A 21580-nucleotide genomic window follows, 5' to 3' on the forward strand; every position below is an offset into this window, starting at 1 on the left:
ACTTAATTCACAATCTCTCTCTCTTTTTTTTTTGTATTTTTCTGAAGTTGGAAACGGGGAGACAGTCAGACAGGCTCCCGCATGCGCCTGACCGGGATCCACCCGGCATGCCCACCAGGGGGTGATGCTCTGCCCATCTGGGGTGTTGCTCTGTTGCAACCAGGGCCATTTTAGCGCCTGAGGTAGAGGCCATAGAGCCATCCTCAGCACCCAGGACAACTTTGCTCCAATGGAGCCCTGGCTGCGGGAGGGGAAGAAAGAGACAGAGAGGAAGGAGAGGGGGTGGGGTGGAGAAGCAGATGGGCACTTCTCCTGTGTGCCCTGGCTGGGAATCGAACCTGGGACTCCTACCAAACCAGGCCGACACTCTACCACTGAGCCAACTGGCCAGGGCCACAATCTCTTTTTTAAGTAGTTTGAGTCCTTTTGCTAATAAACACATTTGGGGATAAGGGAACCACTCTTGAAATATTGCATCAGAAATGTGCTTATGACATTTTTCTCATGGAGGCAAATAAAAGTTTAATTAATTAAAAAAACAAACAAACCTAGAGTGTCAAGGAAAGGACATCCAGCCTATAAAAGTCTAGTAAGAGTTTATTGGAGCCAAAAACTTGAGGACATAACTGGAAAGAGTTTTGTAGCGTATTTTCTACATTAAAATAAAAGGAAGAGACTTAGGAGGGGTACATGAAACCCACTGGTGGTAGATTAAGGGGATGGGAGAAAGCAAAGCAGGGAAATCTGTGGGACTGTATAAAAGGTAAAATGGAGAGACACATACTTCTTTTACACTGGTGGTTACAGGATGGGTATTAACTTTTACAGCAAATAGAGATGGTATTTGAGGAACGAGATAACAAGTGTTCTTTGGTCTTGTGTGCCTTCAGGGGGTCTGGAAAAGAAAATTACTCTGACATTTCAAAGTTACCTTATCTTAGATGAATGAAGACAACAGACTGGGCTCACTTAAGGAAGAGATTGCCCTTGGTCAAGGAAGCTACACGCCTAGGACGTGACTACCTGCCATGGTCCCTTAGTTAGGAATTTTTATGTCCTGTGTGGATACTTGTGGTCACTGAGTTTGTAAGACCTGAACAGTGGGCTACACCTGTGCAGCATGTGGCCCCTTTTGCATTCACAAGAGAGAATTTAAGAGCCTGACCCAGGCTCCTTCGCCCATTGTTCTTAGTTGTAAGGATCCAGGTGGAATGTGAGGCAAAGTCTCTTCCAGGCTGGGCAGTTGGTTGGTTTGGAGTATCTTTGCTCCAAGAAGCTCAGAGGAAAACCCATCCGTCCTGAGCCTCAGGAAGAAGCACCACATGTGTCCTTGCCCAGCTGGTGCCACTGAAGGTGCTCAGGGAAGACCAAGGAGGGCGAGCAGGTAATGTGAACATTGCATGGGTGGGCAGTGGCTCTATTCGGCTCTGTTGATCTCTGTAAGTAATGAGTTTGTCCATTTCTTCATGGAGACAAGGAAAGATTATTCTAATCAGATAAGAGACAGAGACGACTGGAGGGCAGATGTGCAGTATTTTAAGCTTCTCTGTCCTCTTCTGAATCACCTGGATGTGACATGTGATATGCCGCTTGAGACATTCTAACCAAAATGTGGTGTATTTACCCAGGATCTCTCTACTAGATCTTGAGATTTGATGTTTTTCCTCTTTGCTCTGAGAGACTGTGGGATATTTTGGAGGCTTTCTGTCCAACCTCCTCTGACTCCCCTACTCAGTGCAGTCCAAGACACTGGCAAGTGCCTCAGGGAGAAACCAGATCACATGTTGGGGGTCTCGTCATTTGCCTCCTTCCCCATTGTCCCAGTAGAGCCCAAGCTCTACGTCGATCAGGCATCCCTGGTTCAACTTCCCGTGCAGTGGGACACTCCTGCTTATCAGCAGGGCTGGCAGCCTTTTCGAGACTGCTCTTGAGGCGGCTATGAGGATGCTACTGTTAAAGTGCCACGGGAGGAAAGACACGACCGACACACAAATTAGTTGCAATAATCACACAGGCCATTTATTACTCACAAATCCTTTTGGCGTGCCTGGGTACAGCTTAAGGGGACCCCGTCGGCGTGTTCCTCTCGGCTGGCTTTGGTCAGAGCTCAGAGTGGTGTGGAGACAGTCCGCATCAATGCTGGAGTCTGGGCGACTACTGCAGCACGGGGCCCCTCAGCTTTAGTACCCTTTCTGGCCAACGCCTTCTAACAGGTGTCAATCTACAGGATTATCACCTCAAACCACCTTTTTGGGAGTACCTCACAGGGAACCCCCTTTATGTCAATCTACTGAAATATTTACATTAAACCACTTAAGACATTCTTATTTTCATTAATTTACAAAGTTAATGTAAATAACACCAAGCCACTTCTTATCTATGTATAACTTCAAACACATACTAACTGGGCTCTGCTTGTAAGTCAGAGTCTGTTTATCACATTACAGAGTTATGGCACTAAGCCACTATATTAATTTCTATCCAATTGGCATCACTTTACTTAATTTTAATAATTATTTTTAATATCCTTTTAATTAATTTTATATATCTTCCATATTTTTATATTTCTATATATTTAATTACTATAACCATAGATTACTACAACATTCCGCAGCAGTGGCCATCCAAATCCTGGCTCCCTTGTGGTCCACAACTTTCAATGTTGCCATTGTATTTTGCTCACTTTTCTGTCACTTAGCAACAACTCTGCCCAGACCTCTCTGTGCCTGGATTTCCAGGCTCCCTCGTGTCATTACAGCCCGATGCCAACAGGCCAAAATCAGATCAAGAATTTTGGCTCTCAACTCTGGTTCACTTCCTTTTGGCATCTGCCCTAGTGGCCTAGGCAGCTCTGATGATGTCATACCGATTTTTAAAACATTGTTATGTTCCTTTTAGTCTGTTTTTCATGGGAGTATGAGTCTCCCACAAGGTACTCCATCATAGGTGGGACAGGATGTCTGGATTCCTGGTTCAGATGATGCCTGTGTACTGACGTCCCCTATTTACACGTCCTTCTCTGGCATGTGATTTTAAACCTGAGGTCCTCTTAACATCTGTACTGTGATGTTTAAAGGCATCTCAGACTTCTAGGCTTAAAACAGAATTCTTGGCTTTTGCTGGATGGCTCAGTGGTAGAGCGTTGACCCAGCATGCAGAAGTCCCGGGTTTGATTCCCAGTCAGGGCACTAAGGAGAAGCGACCATCTGCTTCTCCACCCCTCCCCTTCCCCCTTCTCTCTCTCTCTTCTCCTCCCACAGCCATGGCTCAAACAATTCAAACAAGTTGGCCTCGGCCTGTCCTTAAGTGCTAAAATAGCTCTGTTGCCAAGCAACAGAGCAGTGGTCCCAGATGAGCAGAGCATCGCCCTGTAGGGGGCTTGCCATGTGGATCCTGGTCAGGGTGCATGTGGGAGTCTGTCTCACTGCCTCCCTACCTCTCACTTAATAAAATAAAATAAAAAACAGAATTTATTCTAGCCCCACAAATGTACATTTTTCCTGTATTCCCACACATAGTAACGTCGCATTCATCCTCTTGCTAGGCCAGAAATCTCAGTTTTCTCGATGTCTCCTTGCTTGAGAGCATCTTCTTCTCTTAGTTCCTTCGCATCTCAGCTCAAATACTACCTCCAGCCACATCAAGCTTCCCCTAAAATATTAAAATACTTCCCATCAAGTTCAGCTCTTTATCTCTTTATGCTATTTTATCTATCTTCATTGCCCTTAAGAGTCCCTGTAATTGCCTGGTGCCTAACCAGGCTGTGGTGCAGTGGATAGAGCGTTGGACTGGGATGCAGAGGACCCGGGTTCGAGACCCCAAGGTCGCCAGCTTGAGCGTGGGCTCAACTGGTTTGAGCAAAAGCCTACCAGCTTGTGCTGGGTGGATCCTGGTCGGGCGCATGCGGGAGTCTGTCTGACTGTCTCTCCCCGTTTCCAGCTTCAGAAAAATACAAAAAGCCTACCAGCTTGAACCCAAGGTCGCTGGGTCCAACAAGGGGTTACTCGGTCTGCTGAAGGCCTGAGGTCAAGGCACATATGAGAAAGCAATCAATGAACAACTAAGGTGTTGCAACGCGCAATGAAAAACTAATGATTGATGCTTCTCATTTCTCTCCGTTCCTGTCTGTCTGTCCCTGTCTATCCCTCTCTCTGATCTCTGACTCCCTCTCTCTCTGTAAAAAAAAAAAAAAAAAAAAAAAAGGCCCTGTAATTAAATTGGAAATAAATTAAGTAAACATATTTCTTTATCTGCTCATTGTCTCTCTCCCTCTATGGAATATAATTCCTTTGATGAAAGGAGTCTGTCTCTCTGACTCACTTCTGAATCATAGTCCAGGCTTGTTTCTGGAAACATAAGATTTAATTATAATAAGATAAATGAAGGAATGGCTGAATACATTCTAAGCTGATGAGAACCGCAAGTTGCTCGAGTGCCATTCTTCCTGACAACCATGATGAACACACAGAGCTCCTGCCTGATACAAGGGCAAGTCCGGCTGAAACCACAACTCCATTTTCACTGGAGAAGATAAGGAAGCAAGTCCTTCCCTTCCCTTTTCTTAGAGCATTTACTTTAGAAATCTAGTCATTGTAAATTCTTTATCAGAAACTAAATAAGCCTCTTTTTTTTTTAATTTTTTTTCTTTTATTTATTCATTTTAGAGAGGAGAGAGAGAGAGGAGAGAGAGACAGGGGGGAGGAGTTGGAAGCATCAACTCCTATATGTGCCTGACCAGGCAAGCCCAGGGTTTTGAACCGGCGACTTCAGCATTTCCAGGTCGATGCTTTATCCACTGCGCCACCACAGGTCAGGCCTAAATAAGCCTCTTGACAGTTTAATGACCCAGCAATGTCTTTCTAAAGAACCTGGGAGCCATCTCTTTGAAATGCAAACATCCAGGGAGACAGCGCCTGTATCTCCCAGTGTTCATGCGAGGTTAGGGGCTTAACTTCGGGGCTCCCAGCTGCAGAATTAGCTCCTGTAATGAAGAGAGTTTACTTTTCCTTTGAAGTACACTTTATTTTATTTTATTTATTTATTTATTTATTTATATTTTTTTTCTGAAGCTGGAAACGGGGAGAGACAGTCAGACAGACTCCCGCATGCGCCCGACCGGGATCCACCCGGCACGCCCACCAGGGGCGATGCTCTGCCCACCAGGGGGCGATGCTCTGCCCCTCCGGGGCGTCGCTCTGCCGCGACTGGAGCCACTCTAGCGCCTGGGGCAGAGGCCAAGGAGCCATCCCCAGCGCCCGGGCCATCTTTGCTCCAATGGAGCCTTGGCTGCGGGAGGGGAAGAGAGAGACAGAGAGGAAGGAGGGGGGGGGTGGAGAAGCAAATGGGCGCTTCTCCTATGTGCCCTGGCCGGGAATCGAACCCGGGTCCCCCGCACGCCAGGCCGACGCTCTACCACTGAGCCAACCGGCCAGGGCCTATTATTATTTTTTTTTAACAGAGGCAGAGATAGACAGGGACAGACAGACAGGAACGGAGAGAGATGAGAAGCATCAATCATCAGTTTCTCGTTGCGCGTTACGACTTCTTAGTTGTTCATTGATTGCTTTCTCACATGTGCCTTGACCACAGGCCTTCAGCAGACCGAGTAACCCCTTGCTGGAGCCAGTGACCTTGGGTCCAAGCTGGTGAGCTCTTTGCTCAAGCCAGATGAGCCCGCGCTCAAGCTGGCGACCTTGGGGTCTCGAACCTGGGTCCTTCCGCATCCCAGTTCGACGCTCTATCCACTGCGCCACCACCTGGTCAGGCTACTTTTCCTTTGTATAAAAGTAATGAACTAACATAGTCACCCCAATAACTAGGTCACTCTAGAATGAAGCACGTGTAAAAACTGGTGCCGTCAAATCCTCTTGCTTGAGGATTCATTGATTAGCTGGAGGACACTTACGTAGTGGGTTGTGTCTGCTCAGCCACGTCAAAGGGTGAGAGTTCTTTGTCTTTTCAATCTCTTAGTAAATTGCCTGGGACACGCATCACATTCTGGCTTAATGCTTACTCAATAATAAAAATTTATTTCTTCTACCTTTGTGGAGAGGTTTTCTGGATTGGCAGATTTTGTTCTAAATCATATTTCCCTGGCACTTTGTCAGGTAGGAAACGATTACTTCTCTTGAGGGTACATGAATTTTAGACATATTCTATGTGGAGTGGTGAACACACAATACAATAAACATACAGATGATGTATTATAGAATTGTCCACCTGAAACCTATCTAATTTTATTAACCACCGTTACCCCAACATATTCAATTAAGAAATAAAACTAAAAACAGACATATTCTAAACACGCTCATTGGTCCCAGAAGCAATACATGAAGCATGACACAGCAATCAGAACTCCAGATAGATACATGAGTTGGAAGAAGTTTAGTCGTGTTTTATTTATATTTTCCCACCCTTTCAGGAGAAAAAAGATAATAGAATTTGATACTTTTGCTCAACAGAATGTGATAAAATATCCAAAAATATATAATGTGTTGTGCTGTACAATTCCAGCCTACCCTTTTCCTAAACAGATCTACATTTTTTCAGATAGATATTTGATGTACCATGGAGTTAAAGATGCCTCTGTGGGACTTTCTCAAGTGACTACTAAAAGTCACTGCACGGCCTGACCAGGCAGTGGCACAGTGGATGGAGTGTCAGACTGGGATGTGGAGGAGCCAGTTTTGAGACCCCGAGGTCTCCAGCTTGAGCGCGGGCTCATCTGGTTTGAGCAAAGCTCACCAGCTTGGACCCAAGTTTGCTGGCTTGAGCAAGGGGTTACTCAGTCTGCTGTAGCCCTCCGGTCAAGGCACATATGAAAAAGCAATCAATGAACAACTAAGGAGCCACACAAAGAATTGATGTTTCTCATATCTCTCCCTTCCTGTCTGTCTGTCCCTATCTGTCCCTCTCTCTGACTCTCTCTATCTCTGTCACCACAAAAATAAAATTAAAAAGTCACTACACAGCTTTTTCTTTTTTCCTTTTCTTTTAAGTGAGAGGAGGGGAGATAGAGAGACAGATTGCCTCATGCACCCTGACCAGGATCCACCCAGCAACCCCTGTCTTGGGCCGATGCTTGAATCAACCGAGCTATTTTTAGCACCTGAGGCTGACATGCTTGGACCAACCAAGCTATCTTCAGGGCCCAGGGTGGTGCTCAAACCAGTTGAGCCACTGGCTGCAGGAAGGGAAGAGGGGATAGACAGGGGAGAGGAAGGAAGGGAAGAAAAGCAGATGGTCACTTCTCATGTGTGCTCTGACCAGAGATTGAACCTGGGACATCTGCACACCGGGTCGATGCTGTACCCAATTGAGGCAACCAGCCAGGGCCAGCTAAGTAAATTCTTGACTCTACAACTCATATGAAAAATCAGACAGCACTGACTAAACTGCCTGAACACTCTGCCCCAGGCAAGCACTGTCCTTCCTCCTTGGCTTCTACCTGCTGGACTGGATAGGCAAATCAAAGGAGAGATGTGGTGAGAACTATCTTAAAGGGATCTTACTTGTTTTGACAAACAACTGTCCACTGTAGCATGAGTAAAATATGTGGAATTGGGGTAAGGGAGTGGGAAAACTTGAACATGTTTCAGAAGGGTAAGAATTAATCCATGATTACTCCACCATGATTATGATTCACCTATAAATTACCAAACTTTTGATGTCTCAATTTTAAACCTTGAGAGAAGAAGCCAAGAACAGTAGTAACAAGGGTGTCTACTCCTTTACAGAATTTACTGTCTCATCTCGTAGAGGAAGTAGACACTAACCAAGTAGATAAATAAATGCATCCTAAATTTTCCATGGAGGTCACCACTGAAGTAGAGATATATAAAGCAAGATGAGAGATTAGAATACTGGAAGAAACCATACATTGAGTCAGGGACAGTCACTCTGAAGAGGTTATCTCAGCATAGAATAAGCCAGAAATTCAATTATATGCAAATAACTATCTAAACTTATGATGAAGAATTTTATGTGTCATTTAAAAAATATATTAGTGGGGCCTGACCAGGCGGTGGCGCAGTGGATAGAGCATCGGACTGCGATGCAGAGGACCCAGGTTCGGGACCCCGAGGTCGCCAGCTTGAGTGCGGGCTCATCTGGTTTGAGGAAAAAACCCACCAGCTTGAACCCAGGGTTGCTGGCTCCAGCAAGGGGTTACTCGGTCTGCTGAAGGCCCGCGGTCAAGGCACATGTGAGAGGCACATGTAAGGTATTGCAACACGCAATGAAAAACTAATGATTGATGCTTCTCATCTCTCTCCGTTCCTGTCTGTCCCTGTCTATCCCTCTCTCTGACTCACTCTCTGTCTCTGTAAAAAATAAAAAATAAATAAAAATTAAAAAAAAAAATATATATATATATATATATATTAGTGGGGACCAGATGCAGAGGAATTGAAAGCAAAGATTTTGAAGACTACCATGTAGACACTGGTTGTTCAGAGCTGGTCTGAGAAAGTACATTGACTTCTCAGAACTATACCTCATGTCCCCAGTTAAGGCCATTCATTCAGGACTGGGAACTGAATTTATGTCACCCAATAACCTCTGAAGTTTCCCTTTAAAGGAAGTTGGTGTTTTGAGGGACTTTTTGTTCCAAGTGGTAGAAAGCGGTACCATTTAAGGGAATGAGCACGCCATCCTAAAATTCTTCTATTCTACTAAATAAGAAAGACTAAGCTTGGCAAATCCCATAGAAGCTAACTTTCTTCTTTAAGTTTCCATGGGTCACCAAACCACCCACATGGGGTGGCGCACACAGACCCTGAGGGCAGTGACTCTGGGGACTAGTGGCGGGACTCTGGCTGTCCCCGGAGGACGATCCCTAGTCCCCACGCACCCCACGGTATCGGGAGCATTGTCTGCCTGCCACCTGCATCCCCTGACCCTGACCTCCCCTCCACCACAGGTCAGAGGGGCTGACTGCAGGCAGCCAAGGATTCCGTGACTAACAGGTGTGACTCTGCTTAGGAGGAACATGTTTTGGAAACCAACATTCAGTGTGAGCAGCTGCGGCAGAACCGCGCCCCTGGGAAGTCCGCACAGCGGGGGAAGCGGACCTCTCCCGCCCCAAGCAATCTGGGGGGTCCTTGCACACCACCTGGACTTCAGGAGCCCTGGGCCTGTGGGGCCCCTTGAGGCTGACCTGCCAACATGCCAACACTGTTCTCACCCCACCTCCCAGGACAGGAGTACCCAGATAGGAGGAAGGGGCCAAGGCCACAGTGCCCACCTTGCAGATTCTGCTGGAGCTGCCGCCTCCTAGAAGCATGGGCGGGTTCTCCCAAGGCTTCCTGAGTTGGGGGTTATCCACTAGTGCATTCAGGAGTCATGTCCCAACAGTGTGCCAGGGACGCACTGTGAACAAGCGGCCGTACTGTCGTGGCAGGAGATGAACCCGGGCAATGCGCTGTGGGGCACTTCGTAACCTGCTGGCTCCCCAAGTGCCAGCCATCATTTTTTCTCTGCACTGGGGTCTCCCTGGCACGGAGCACCTGGCCCCTCTGCAGCAGCCAGGCAGGCAGCAGGTGACGCGCCCATGCTGTAACCTTTCCCAGTAGCCAGAGCTGCAGACTATCTTAACATAATTTGGTATTTGTGTCTTTGCATTCTTTTCCTTAAACACGGCTTTATATTGTTTAAGCTTCACAGCCCCCAAACCTGGACTCACCCTCTTGTGAGGGTTGAATGTAGGGGTCGCAGAATGAGTGGAGTGGATGGGTGGGTGGGGAAACAGGGAGCCTGGGCCACAGTGGTCCGTGGAGGTGAAAGAGGATGCCCGTCTGGACTCTTCGGGGGGCGACCAGGGTAGGAGGGAGCACCCTGGATTTTGGGTCTAGTCTGGGGGATCCCCTGGTTCTAGGGTGTAGGCAGGGGGTGCCCCAACCACTCAGGTGCTGGGAATGGAAGGGGCGCTCCTCTTTGGGGTCCTGCTCCCAGCTCTGGGAAGTTGGCCTCAGCTGTGCCTGAGTAAGTAAACGGTGCAGAGATGGGCATCGGCTCCCTGTGGAGGAAGTGCCTCTGGCTATCCACAGGTCATCTCATTTACCTTGGCCCGCACCCTGCAGGCCTGTGACCAGCCCGGCCCCTCCCTCTTACCGTTCCCTAAGCGGCCCCAGGGGCCCGAACAGTCCCCTGGCAGCTTCCTCTCTGGGCTGGGGTTAGGGATAGGGTTGAGGGGATAGCACCCCTTCCCCCACACCAGTCAGCCAGTAACAAAACCTTTGGAGGGCAGTACCCTTCTCACCAGGGTGCCTGGGAAGGGACTCGCCCTGTCTAGAGTCTGGAAGAGCATTGGAGGAAGAGGAGTCCCCATTGGAGGAAGAGGAGTCCCCCGCCCCCCGCGGCGGTAAGAGCTTGGGGTGACGGTGCCGCCCACTCAAGCGATGGCCAAGCGCTCAGCGCCGCGCCTGCTCTAGCTCCTCGCGCAGGGGTCTCACTGAATTCTCACGAGGCCTCTAGGGAGCGGGTGCTTTTGTTGTGCGTAGTTTCCACACAGGTAATCCAAGGCACAGAGAAGCCAAGTAACTTGCCCAAGATCACACAGTGAAGACGCGAAGGGGCAGTTTGGCCTTGACTCTGGGCAGGACTTAGCAGGACTCAGGAGGGGGGTGGGGGAACTGGAGAGCGGATGGTGGGGGGCGGCAAAGGGAAGGAGCAGAGCGGGGTGTCAGGGCAGGACGGGCTTTTCCCAACCTGCCTGTTGGGAGGAGGAGAGACCCAACACCGAGACTCCCGCCCCACCCGGGCAGGTGGGGGTAGGTGGGGTGGGGGAGGGCGCTGGAGACCCCGTCGTCCTGGCAGCTTGAGGACCCGGCACTGGGAGCTCTGGGTTGAGGGCCAGGCCCTGCTGGAAGTTGAGAAGAGGGAAGTTTGCGCCCAGTGGCATGGACATTGTCTGTACAGAGCAAGAACAAAGTGGGCTTTCTGGACACCTCTGACAATCCAATATGGAGTCACTGTCAGCCATGACAGTTATGTCAAGTGCTTTGTCAAGACTGGGGTAATGGACGTAACGGAAACACCCTTGGGAGGGGTCCAGAACACCCAAACTACAAGTCTGGACACTCAGATTAGGACTCCATCTGGACACCTATGCGTGGGGGCCTCCACCCCTTGTGGGCTCTACCAGCTCAGGGCTCCAACCACACAGCTCCAGCCTGGCTGTACCACAGGTCTCACGGGGGCCCTGCTGGAGTTCCACTCCACCTGACATGCACAGCCACACTGGCTGCCTGGCTCGAGACCCACACCCCACTCTCCACTTGCAGAATCCTCCAGTGTCCAGGACTCTGCCCCGACACTGGCTCTGCTGCTTCTGCTGCTAAGCTCCCGCTCTGTGTGTAACCTGCGTGAGACTCGATTGGCTTATTGAGGAGGTCTCCCCTAACTCACCTGCAGATGTAGCAGCTATAGTGTTGTGTAAATATCTAAAGCAATCCCGAATATAATCATTGAAATAGAGATAAAAATGTAGGAATTCACCCCTGACTGGGCGGTGGCGCAGTGGATAGAGCTTCAAACTGGGATGCGGAAGACCCAGGTTCGAGACCCCAAGGTCATCAGTTTGAGCGAGGGCTCATCTGGTTTGAGCAAAAGCTCACCAGCTTGAGCCTAAGGTCGCTGGCTCGGGCAACGGGTTACTCGGTCTGCTGAAGGCCCGCGGTCAAGGCACATATGAGAAAGCAATCAATGAACAATTAAGGTGTTGCAATGCACAACGAAAAACTAATGATTGATGCTTCTCATCTCTCCGTTCCTGTCTGTCTGTCCCTATGTATCCCTCTCTCTGACTCTCTCTGTCTCTGTTTAAAAAAAAATGTAGGAATTCAAAAATTGGGTACGACATCTCTAAAATGGTAAGTCCAGGTTTAGCAAGAATAACCAGATTTTGGCGTAGTCATGGACAGTACAAACCACCCACAGAAAACTGAGACAGGAACCCCCAGATTTAGGCATCACAGAATTTGGAGTCAGAAGGAATAGGCTCGAGTTGTGTCTCCAGTTCCTGACTTTAAAGTTCACTCTCTTCCGCTGCCACGCATCACATAACCTTGAAAAGACACTATGCCCCGCCTTCCAACACACATTGTTACTTCATTATTAGCAAACAGAAAATAAAAAGTATCTTGTCCAGCCAGTTTCTCAGAAAAACTGTAGGAGTCACAGCAGGTAAAGTGGCCTTATTAATTTGCAAACTTTTGAGTAAGAAAAGGGTTATATTCTTTATTATTTGTTTTTACTCAGGGAAGGTTGAGGGGGGGGAATTACCTAGATACAAAATTTACCTGGGAAATGTATAGAAACATGCAGATAATACCAATCAGCCTGTACTGTAACATTTTTAGTAATTCAAGTAAGCTGTTTATAAATCCTCTATGGTTTTCATTTCAGTATTGTTATCAGTTACTAAATGTGAGCACCAAAGTAACAATGTCCTGGAAGATTAGGAATGTGGGCATGCGTGCGTGGTGTTTTGTCCCTTCCCGTTTCTCACTGTTGACTTACCTGAGTCACTGAACTTTCTAGTGACTGCCCTTCTTACCTCAGAGAAAAATACCAACTTTAAACATTTCATTGAAACGTTTTTGGTGCTTCTTCTTTAATAAAGGATCACTTGCAGAGAGTCATTATGACCTTTTTCTCCTGGCATCTTCTAAAATTCTATTTTCAAGATCCTTTTTTCTAATGCTTAATTATTCTAAGCAAATGAATGAAGCAATTTAATTGCATGAGACAGCAGTCACTCCAGATAACCCGAGGGAAGAACAAACTTGAGGTATTTAGACTTCGTGTCTTGATCAATGAGGGATCTCTGTGAGAGTTTGTCCTTCACGTCGAGTCTCCTCCTGTCCTACCGAAAGCTGCGTTATTCCCACGGCTCTTCGTCACCATGAGGGGGGCCTTCCTGAACACTGTCCTTGTGCTGGCCATCTCCGTGTGGGCTGCCTTTGCAGTTGGTGAGTTGCATGGCCTTTCTTTCTCTGCCTACATTTTCTGCAGTATTGATCTATCCAGGTTCATGGGGAAGTTAGAGGTACGTGTGGAAGTAGCACTCAGTGTTTTTGTAAGCCTCATACCTCATGTTACAGCTGTAGAAACTGAAACCCAAAATCAGAAAGGCGGGACGAGGAATAGAGTTACATTGGAGTAACATTTCTAAATGTCATATGAATTAACGTAGTATAAATCTGAATGAGGTACAGTATGGTAAGTTAAAGATATGTGTGGGGTCTGACCCGTGGGGGCGCAGTGGATAAAGTGTTAACCTGGAACCCTGAGGTCGCTGGTTTGAAACCCTGGGCTTGCCCAGTCAACTCACATATGAGAAGCAACTACAAATTGCTGCTTCTCGCTCCCCTCCCTTCTGCCTTCTTTTCTCTCTCTCTCTCTCTCTCTCTCTCTCTCTCTCTCCTTTCTCTAAAACCAATAAATGCAATCTTTTAAAAAAAAATAAAGATCTCCACTTTACATGGGGGAAAGGGGCAGAAGCTACCCAAGTCTTCACTTTTTTTGAGAGCGGTGGCAGGGGAGAGAGAGGGACAGGAGCATCAACTTGTTGTTCCACTTAGTTGTGCACTCATTGATTGCTTCTCATACATGCCCTGACCCGGGCTTGAACTGGCGACATCAGGGTTGAGTCAGGGCCCTCGTGATCCAGCAGGTGACCTCAGTGCTCCTGGACAATACTTTGCACCACTGACCGGGGCCCACGTCTCCATTTTAGAGGGCAGCATGCATCAGAGAGGAACTTCAGCCTCTTCTGATGGAATTCAAAGCTTCCTGTGTGCCAACCAGGGTCTCCCTTATCCTAACTTTTCCCTGAGGGCAGAAGATATAGCAGCAAGCCTTCTGAAGCTGTTTTTGTCTTCCAGACTTCCCGCTTCCCACAGGCGAAGGGGCTAGCCTCCAAGAGACAAAGGTGAGTTCTGCTTCCTCGCTTCTCAAGAACAGTAATGGGGAGGAAATAAGTTTCCCTAATAGCCCCAGCTTCTTCTGGCGGCCAGGGGGACTGGCGTGGGAATAATACCACCACAGCCCTCTTCCTATTCGTCATCCCAGGCAGTTCATACAACTCTTGTGGAGTAGAAAGCATGTATTTTGCATCTTGGATGATGGGAGTCATGGCTCAACTTGGCTCAAACTGAGGTCTGCCTTATGCTATGGAGAACATTCAGCTGGGGATATACTGAGACACACATCCTGCCTCTCCCACACGCCAAGGCCCCCAGCGTGGTCACTGTGTCCCCTTCCTTCCACATCCTAACTCTGCGGTGACAAGTTGCAGCCCACTGCTGTCAGAAACTCCACGCACAAGTCACTTAGTAATGTTCATAAGAAAATTCTAAACTGGAGAGATATTTCCCCCTCTGTAACCTAACAATTGTAATTTGCTGTTGGTAGGACAAAGATTTTCATCCTCATAAGGAATTTATAAGTCAGACTGGGAAGTTCACAGATTATATGTTATGTTACAAGGCATTGTATTGTATTGTATATCGTTGGTGGTAAATGCCAGGGGTCAAACTCTTAGGCTTCTGAAGCCTAGTCCCTGAGCTCCTGGTCTAGTTCTCTTTACTCCTTCCTCCCACCCCCCACCCCCGATAATAGAGGACCTGGAGGAAGGCATCTAAAGCAATAATCTGTGTCTCACCCATCTTCAGGTCAAATGCATCAACAGTATAAATCAGTGCTGGTTTCTCTCCTACATCAAGCCAAGTGAGCCCATATGTGGCAGTGATCAGGTTACCTACAATGGTGAATGCCACCTCTGCTTCAGAATTATGTAAGTCCTGATTTTATTCTCCCTTCTTTCCTGTCAGGAGGCTAAAGGTGGCCAACATAAGAATGACCTCCTTGCCTGACCGGGCAGTGGTGCAGTGGATAGAGCGTTGGACTGGGATGCGGAAGACCCAGGTTCGAGACCCCAAAGTCGCCAGCTTGAGTGTGGGCTCATCTAGTGTGAGCAAAAGCTCACCAGCTTGGACCCAAGGTCACTGGCTTGAGCAAGGGGTTGCTCGGTCTGCTGAAGGCTCACGGTCAAGAAACATATGAGAAAGCAATCAATGAACAACTAAGGTGTTGCAACGAAAAACTAATGATTGATGCTTCTCATCTCTCTTCGTTCCTGTCTGTCCCTATCTATCCCTCTCTCTGACTCTCACTCTGTCTCTGAAAAAAAGAAAGAAAGAAAGAAAGAAAGAAAGAAAGAAAGAAAGAAAGAAAGAAAGAAAGAAAGAAAGAAAGAAAGAAAGAAAGAAAGAAAGAAAGAAAGAAAGAAAGAAAGAAAGAAAGAAAGAAAGAAAGAAAGAAAGAAAGAAAGAAAGAAAGAAAGAAAGACCTCCTGGCTGGTTGGCTCAGTGGTAGAGCATCAGCCCAGCATGTGGAAGTCCCAGGTTTGATTCCCCGTCAGGGCACACAGGAGAGGTGCCTGTCTGCTTCTCCACCCTTTCCTCTCTCCTTTCTCTCTATCTCTCTCTTCCCCTCCCACAGCCAAGGCTCCATTGGAGTGAAGTTGGCACAGGCACTGAGGATGGCTCCATGGCCTCTGCCTCAGGCGCTAGAATGGCTCCGGTTGCAACAGAGCAACGCCCCAGATGGGCAGAACATCGCCCCTAGTGTGCTTGCCAGGTGGATCCCAGTCTGGTGCATGCAGGAGTCTGTCTCTCTGCCTCCCTGCTTCTCACTTTAGAAAAATTTAAAAAAAGAACAACTTCTTTAGAATGCTTCCTACTGGTTAGATCTTCACTCTTTGCTCCTCCATTTCTTCCATTCTTCCCTGTGTTCCCAAAGGTTCATTCACACAATGAAGAAACACATACTCCTTGAAATGAGGGGGCTTGAACAAGGATCAATTGAGAAAAACATTTTTTACCCCTTCATTTTATTAATATGATGTTATTACATTGGTTATTTTTTAAATTGAATTATCCTGTACTTTTGGGAAATTTTTCACTTGATCATGGTGTAAAATCCGTTTAATATTCTGTTGGCTTCGACTTGCCAGGATTTAGTTGAGAACTTTTCCATTGTATTCATAAGGGATATTGTCCGTAGTTTCTTTTTTTGTGATATCTTTGTCTGTCTTTGTTTTTATGGTAATTCTGGCTTCATAGAATGAACAGAGAATATTTATTCCTCTTCTATTATTTGGAAGAGTTTGAAAAAGATCAATATTAAATCTTCTTAAAATATTTGTTAGAATTTACTAATGAAGACATCTTATCCTGAACTTTTCTTTGTTAAGAGGCTTTTATTCCTGATTCGATCTCTTTACTTGATATAGGTATGTTTATTTTCTGTTTCTTCTTGAGTCAGATTAGGTATTTTGTGAGTTTCTACAAATTTGTCCACGCATCTAGGTTACCTAATTTATTGACATACAATGGTTCCTAATATTCTCCTATAATCATTTTTATTTCTTTAAGATCACAGTAATGCCTTAACTTTTGTCAAATGCATACTTTAATTTTAATGTACATTATCTCTCTAATAATCTGTATTTCTACTTAAATATTCAAGATTACTTTGAATTTTCTACATTTGATTTAAGGCTGATTATGTTTTATACATTCAATCTTTGACAAAGATCTACATAGTAGATATTTTAAATATTAAAAAAGAATTCACTATTAGCAGAATGTTTCCCTTTCAAACTTAGCTAATGATCATCAAGGAAAACTGTCATAAATTACAATATATCACAGGGCAAAAATAATTTTTGCAAAAAATAAAAAATAAAAAAAAATAATTTTTGCAAAACATTTCTTTCAGAAATGAAAGGCTGAACATAACAAAACTTCATGATGGACCATGTGTAAGTAAAATCACTCTTATTTTTCATTTTTTGGGAGTAAACCAAATATAGTTAAGAGCTCACTATTGTAGAGTTTTCAATATTTCAAGCATACATAAAGTTAAAGCCAATATTATAAAAACTTCACATGCCACTCATATAGATTCCGCAAGGTGCCAAGTGTTTGTTGCATTGCCTTCTTCTATTATTTCTTTTTTCTTTGCTGAAGTTTATTAACACAAATCTCAGACTTCATGCCATTTCACTCCTGCATACATCAGCGTGTCTCTAAGACGTGTGAACATTTCCTTATAGACTGACAGTGCTGTTTTACACCTAATTAGTTCCTTGTCATCTTCTAACACATATTTCATGTTCAAATTTTCCCAGCCAGCCCAAAAATAACATCTTCTAGGAAAAGCAGTTTATTTTGGCCTAATAAGGGGATGAAGCATCAACCTAGAATGCTGAGATTGACATTCAAAGCCCTGGGCTTGCCCGGGAAAGGCTTCCGGCTCCTATCCCTGCCTTTCTCTCTTTCTAACTGAGAGAAACAGGGACAGAGAGAGAGACAGAGAGGGGGACAGACAGACAGGAAGAAAGAGAGATGAGAAGCATCGATTCTTCATGGTGGCTCCTTAGTTGTTCATTGATTACTTTCTCACATGTGCCTTGACTGGGGTCTCCAGCAGACTGAGTGACCCCTTGCTCAAGCCGGCGACCTCAGGAATTCGAACCTGGGTCGTCTGCATCCCAATCCAATGCTCTATTCTAATCCAATTCCACTGCCTGGTCAGGCAAAAATCTTTAAAAATAAGAACATCTATTTCACCATTTTTCTTCCCTGCCATGTTTAATTTCTGGGATATTGTCTAAAGGCACTAAGTGGCAGTGGAAGGATATTCTGAGTCCAGTCCTTGCTTAGCCCTGCTCTAGCTATATATTATGTCTTTGAATTCAGGGTCTTAGCTCAGCTGATACTATAGTGTTTTGAGGCGTGGAAATGGGACTGACAAATCTTGGAAGATAAAATAAAGAAGGTAGAGGGTAAATCAGATAAAAAGACAATTATATAATTTTGTAATAATTTTTTTTCTTTTCCAAGTGAGAGGAGGGGAGATACAGAGACAGATTTCCGCATGTGCCCCGACCAGAATCTACCCAGTGACCCCTGTCTGGAGCTGATGCTGCACCCATCTGGGGCCATGCTGACAACGAAGCTATTTTTAGCATCTGAGGCAGAGGCTCCATGGAGTCATCCTCAGAGCCTGGGGCCAATAGACTTGAACCAATAGAGCCATAGCTGCAGGGGGGGGGGGAGAGAAAGAAGGAGGAGGGGGTGGAGAAACAGATAGTTGCTTTTTCTATGTTCCCTGACTGGGAATCCAACCCAGTACATCCACACACCGAGCTGATGCTCTACCACTGAGCCAACCCACCAGGGCCAATACTGTAATAATTTTATGACAAGCCTGACCAGGTGGTAGCACAGTGGATAGAGTGTCGGACTGGGATGCAGAGGACCCAGGTTTGAGACCCCGAGGTCGCCAGCTTGAACACAGGTTCATCTGGTTTGAGCAAAGCTCACCAACTTGGACCCAAGGTCACTGGCTCGAGCGAGGGGTTACTCAGTCTGCTGTAGCCCCACGGTCAAGGCACATATGAGAAAGCAATCAATGAACTACTAAGGTGTCACAACGAATAACTGATAATTGATGCTTCTCATCTCTCTCCGTTCCTGTCTGTCCCTATCTATCCCTCTCTCTGACTCTCTCTGTGTCTCTGTAAAAGAAATAATAATAATAATAATAATTTTATGACAATATCTTCTGACACAATCTCAATAACAAGTTCACAAGGTTCGTCTGGCTGACAGACTAGCATACATATTACTCACTTGATGATCTATAACTTGAATGTCCTCTATTTCCAATAAATAGAAATCATAAAGACTTTTCATGACATGGGGGTAATTTTAGTGAAACCTCACATCATCTTTACTTCTGTCAGATTCTTTTGACTTGGGCTAATTCATAGAAAATCCTTCTGAATTCCCTTCCTCTTATATCTGGGCCACATATTTATTCTCAAATAAACTTCTGGTCTTATGTCCAGTTTAAACTTTTTTTTTCCATTGATTTGAAAGAGAGAAGTGGGGGGGAGAGAGAGAGGCATCAACTCGTTGCTTAGCTGTTCCGCTTAGCTGTTTCATTTAGCTTTGCACTCGATGAGTTTTTTGTACATGCCCTGACCAGGGATCGAACCCACGATCTTGGTGCACTGGAATGAAACTTTAGCCACTAAGCCACCCAGCCAGGGCTATTTCAAACTTCTAACTTAAAAAAAAGAAACACAAAACTTTTAAATTGGAAGATATTCACAAAATTGTGTCCAAAGGCTGTCTTCTGGCAGAATTTCTCTTTCCTTGGGGAAGTCAGTCTTTTGATCTATTCAGGCCTCCATATTCTGGAGGGCAATCTGCTTTACTTAGAATCCTCTGATTTTGCCTGGCCTGTGGTGGCACAGTAGATAGAGTGCCAACCTGGAACACTGAGATTGCCAGTTCAAACCCTGGGCTTGCCCGGTCAAGGCACACACAACAAGCAATCAATGAACAACTAAAGTGAAGCAACTATGAGTTGATACTTCTCACTCCCCTTCTCCTCTCTCTGTAAAATCAATAAAATATGAGAAAGCAATCAATGAACAACTAAGGTGTCGCAACGAAAAACTGATGATTGATGCTTCTCATCTCTCTCCATTCCTGTCTGTCTGTCCCTATCTGTACCTCTCTCTCCCTGTTAAAAAAAAAAAAAAAAAAAACCCAAAACCTCAACCAGAGGATAGTTAAGATCATATGGAGAGAAAGTCCACACTTCTAGATTATAACTTAAGTTTTATGACTGCCCTCCACCTTTTCTGCCCCAAGGTCCCTCTGGGGTCCCAAAGGCACCCTCGTCATTAGCCTTCCTCTTCTCTGCCCACTTCCACTCTGTGCTTGTTTTCTTCTCCAATGAAATTAGAATGTCTCCAGTCTGCCTGACTTCATGGAACAATTGTTAGCATTCTTCCTGATGGACTGTGGGTGTCGTTACCAATGTAGTTTTTCTCTTAATTTTCTCAAATTTGATTTCTCTAAGCAGATTCTTCTTTTGCAGGAAAACTCCTGAATTTACCAAGAAAAATGATAGAATGTGTTGAATCCCCAGATGGTCAAGTGAAACATAATGGTTGCCTCCTAAAGTATATCCCTTCAGAGGAGAGCGCTGGCACTGGAGGAAACCAACAGGATCAAACTCATTGGCTTGCTTCTTCAGTAAATGATTCTCAGCAGAAAACCTGGCTGGCAAACGTTTTTCTTGGTTAATAAGAATCTTTTAAAAATATCAGCTATTCTGTGTTCTCATCCCCAAACATGACTTGTGCCATGGGCTCCCTCTGTTCTTCTATAGATGGTGAGAAAATGACCACAGAAATCTCCACAAAGGAACAGGTGCCTCAAGAGCAGCAATATTTATAATTTGAGGGCTTTGGCCATTGTTATGCTGAATAAATGTAAGGTGAGTGATATGGTTTTCAATACATCAGAGTCTGGTTTGAGAAATTTTATCCATACCATGAGATTCAGAATTTCATTCAAAGAAAACTTATTGAGCACAATACTTGGGAGCAGTGCCTGCACTACTACAAGGTTTCTAAATACTTACTAGCACTAACTCATTTAAGTTTCACAACAACCTTAAGTACAGCCTCATTTTATAGGCAAAGAAACAGAGGCTTAGAGTTTCACACAATCCACAGTAAGGATTTTATTAGAATGAATTACACAGATTCTTATATATAACATTTGGTTATGGTCCTAGGGGAACTGATATATACACATGCACACATTAAACTGAGAAAGGATGAAGAAATACATGTGTGGATCCAGGGACTGAAAGCCAGGCTTATATAACTTGGCCTCTTCTTTCTTCCCTTATTTTGGGAACCAGTTGTCCACAGGTCCTGCTGCTCTGTGTTGGAAATTTTGCTCTGCCTTTTGGCAGATATGGAGGATAAGTTTTATTCAAAGGAATGTTAAGATCTGATGATATGGCACAGAATGTAAAAAAGAGAGACCAGATGGGAAATGTGGGGATCACAACATCCCTGGTAACTTGAGGTTATGATGGGACCAGAGCACAAGGCATTTCAATGGCTTTTCAAATTGCCCATGTTTAATATTGGCCACTGTGTTTACAGGCAAGTGTTTTCATAAATGATTTTGTAGAGGTAAGGATGAATGAGTACCTTAGCCAATGCTAGTTACATGGTTCAGCAAAGGTACTGCCCTTATGCAAGAACTATGGTTTTAACATGTAAGGACTAACATCTGGGAGTTACTGCAGTTGGTTGCAGTATGACCCTTAACTATGCCAACCCTGGTCTTGGCCTTAGCATAGACCCACTGCCTTCCCTTGTGGGGCATCTTCAGACCATAAGCAGCAGAGGGGACCTCAGGAAGCAGGCCTGGCTGAGACATAGATTTGACTATCAGGAAGTATTTCCTTATATAGGCCTTTTAGATACCAGGGGCAAAACATTTGATCCTTTACTACGTTCTGTAGCTAGTTCGACAAGCCAAGAGCTTTAAACCACAATTAAGTGGCACATATGATAAGGTACACAAGTGTGTAAGCACCAGACTTTTGTTAATCCCAGCCTAAATAGCATGGAAAGGCTGTTCCAAATCCCATCCCTTACGCTGTTCTGAGCAAAACTCAAGGCCAAAGG

General features: G+C 45.5%; 1 protein-coding gene across 3 annotated transcripts; it reads left to right on the forward strand.

Annotated features, from left to right (window-relative positions):
• The first annotated feature begins 12121 nt into the window (after positions 1 to 12121).
• On the forward strand, positions 12122 to 20356 carry SPINK8 (serine peptidase inhibitor Kazal type 8 (putative)). 3 transcript variants are annotated; one of them, XM_066351025.1, is made up of 6 exons: positions 12122 to 12183; positions 12876 to 12971; positions 13887 to 13933; positions 14676 to 14797; positions 16786 to 16828; positions 19966 to 20356. In XM_066351025.1, exons 2-6 carry the CDS (start codon positions 12905 to 12907, stop codon positions 19975 to 19977), a joined length of 291 nt encoding a protein of 96 aa, XP_066207122.1. In that variant the 5' UTR covers positions 12122 to 12183; positions 12876 to 12904; the 3' UTR covers positions 19978 to 20356. The 3 variants fall into 3 exon arrangements, 2 of the variants coding, with proteins under 2 accessions (XP_066207122.1, XP_066207121.1); XM_066351024.1 differs by having other exon boundaries at positions 12169 to 12183; positions 12687 to 12971; XR_010747198.1 differs by lacking the exon at positions 12122 to 12183 and having other exon boundaries at positions 12541 to 12971; positions 19966 to 20169; positions 20260 to 20338.
• Positions 20357 to 21580: the final 1224 nt, after the last annotated feature.

The sequence above is a fragment of the Saccopteryx leptura genome, chromosome 10 (assembly GCF_036850995.1).
Source record: "Saccopteryx leptura isolate mSacLep1 chromosome 10, mSacLep1_pri_phased_curated, whole genome shotgun sequence".
In the NCBI taxonomy this organism is placed as follows: domain Eukaryota; kingdom Metazoa; phylum Chordata; class Mammalia; order Chiroptera; family Emballonuridae; genus Saccopteryx; species Saccopteryx leptura.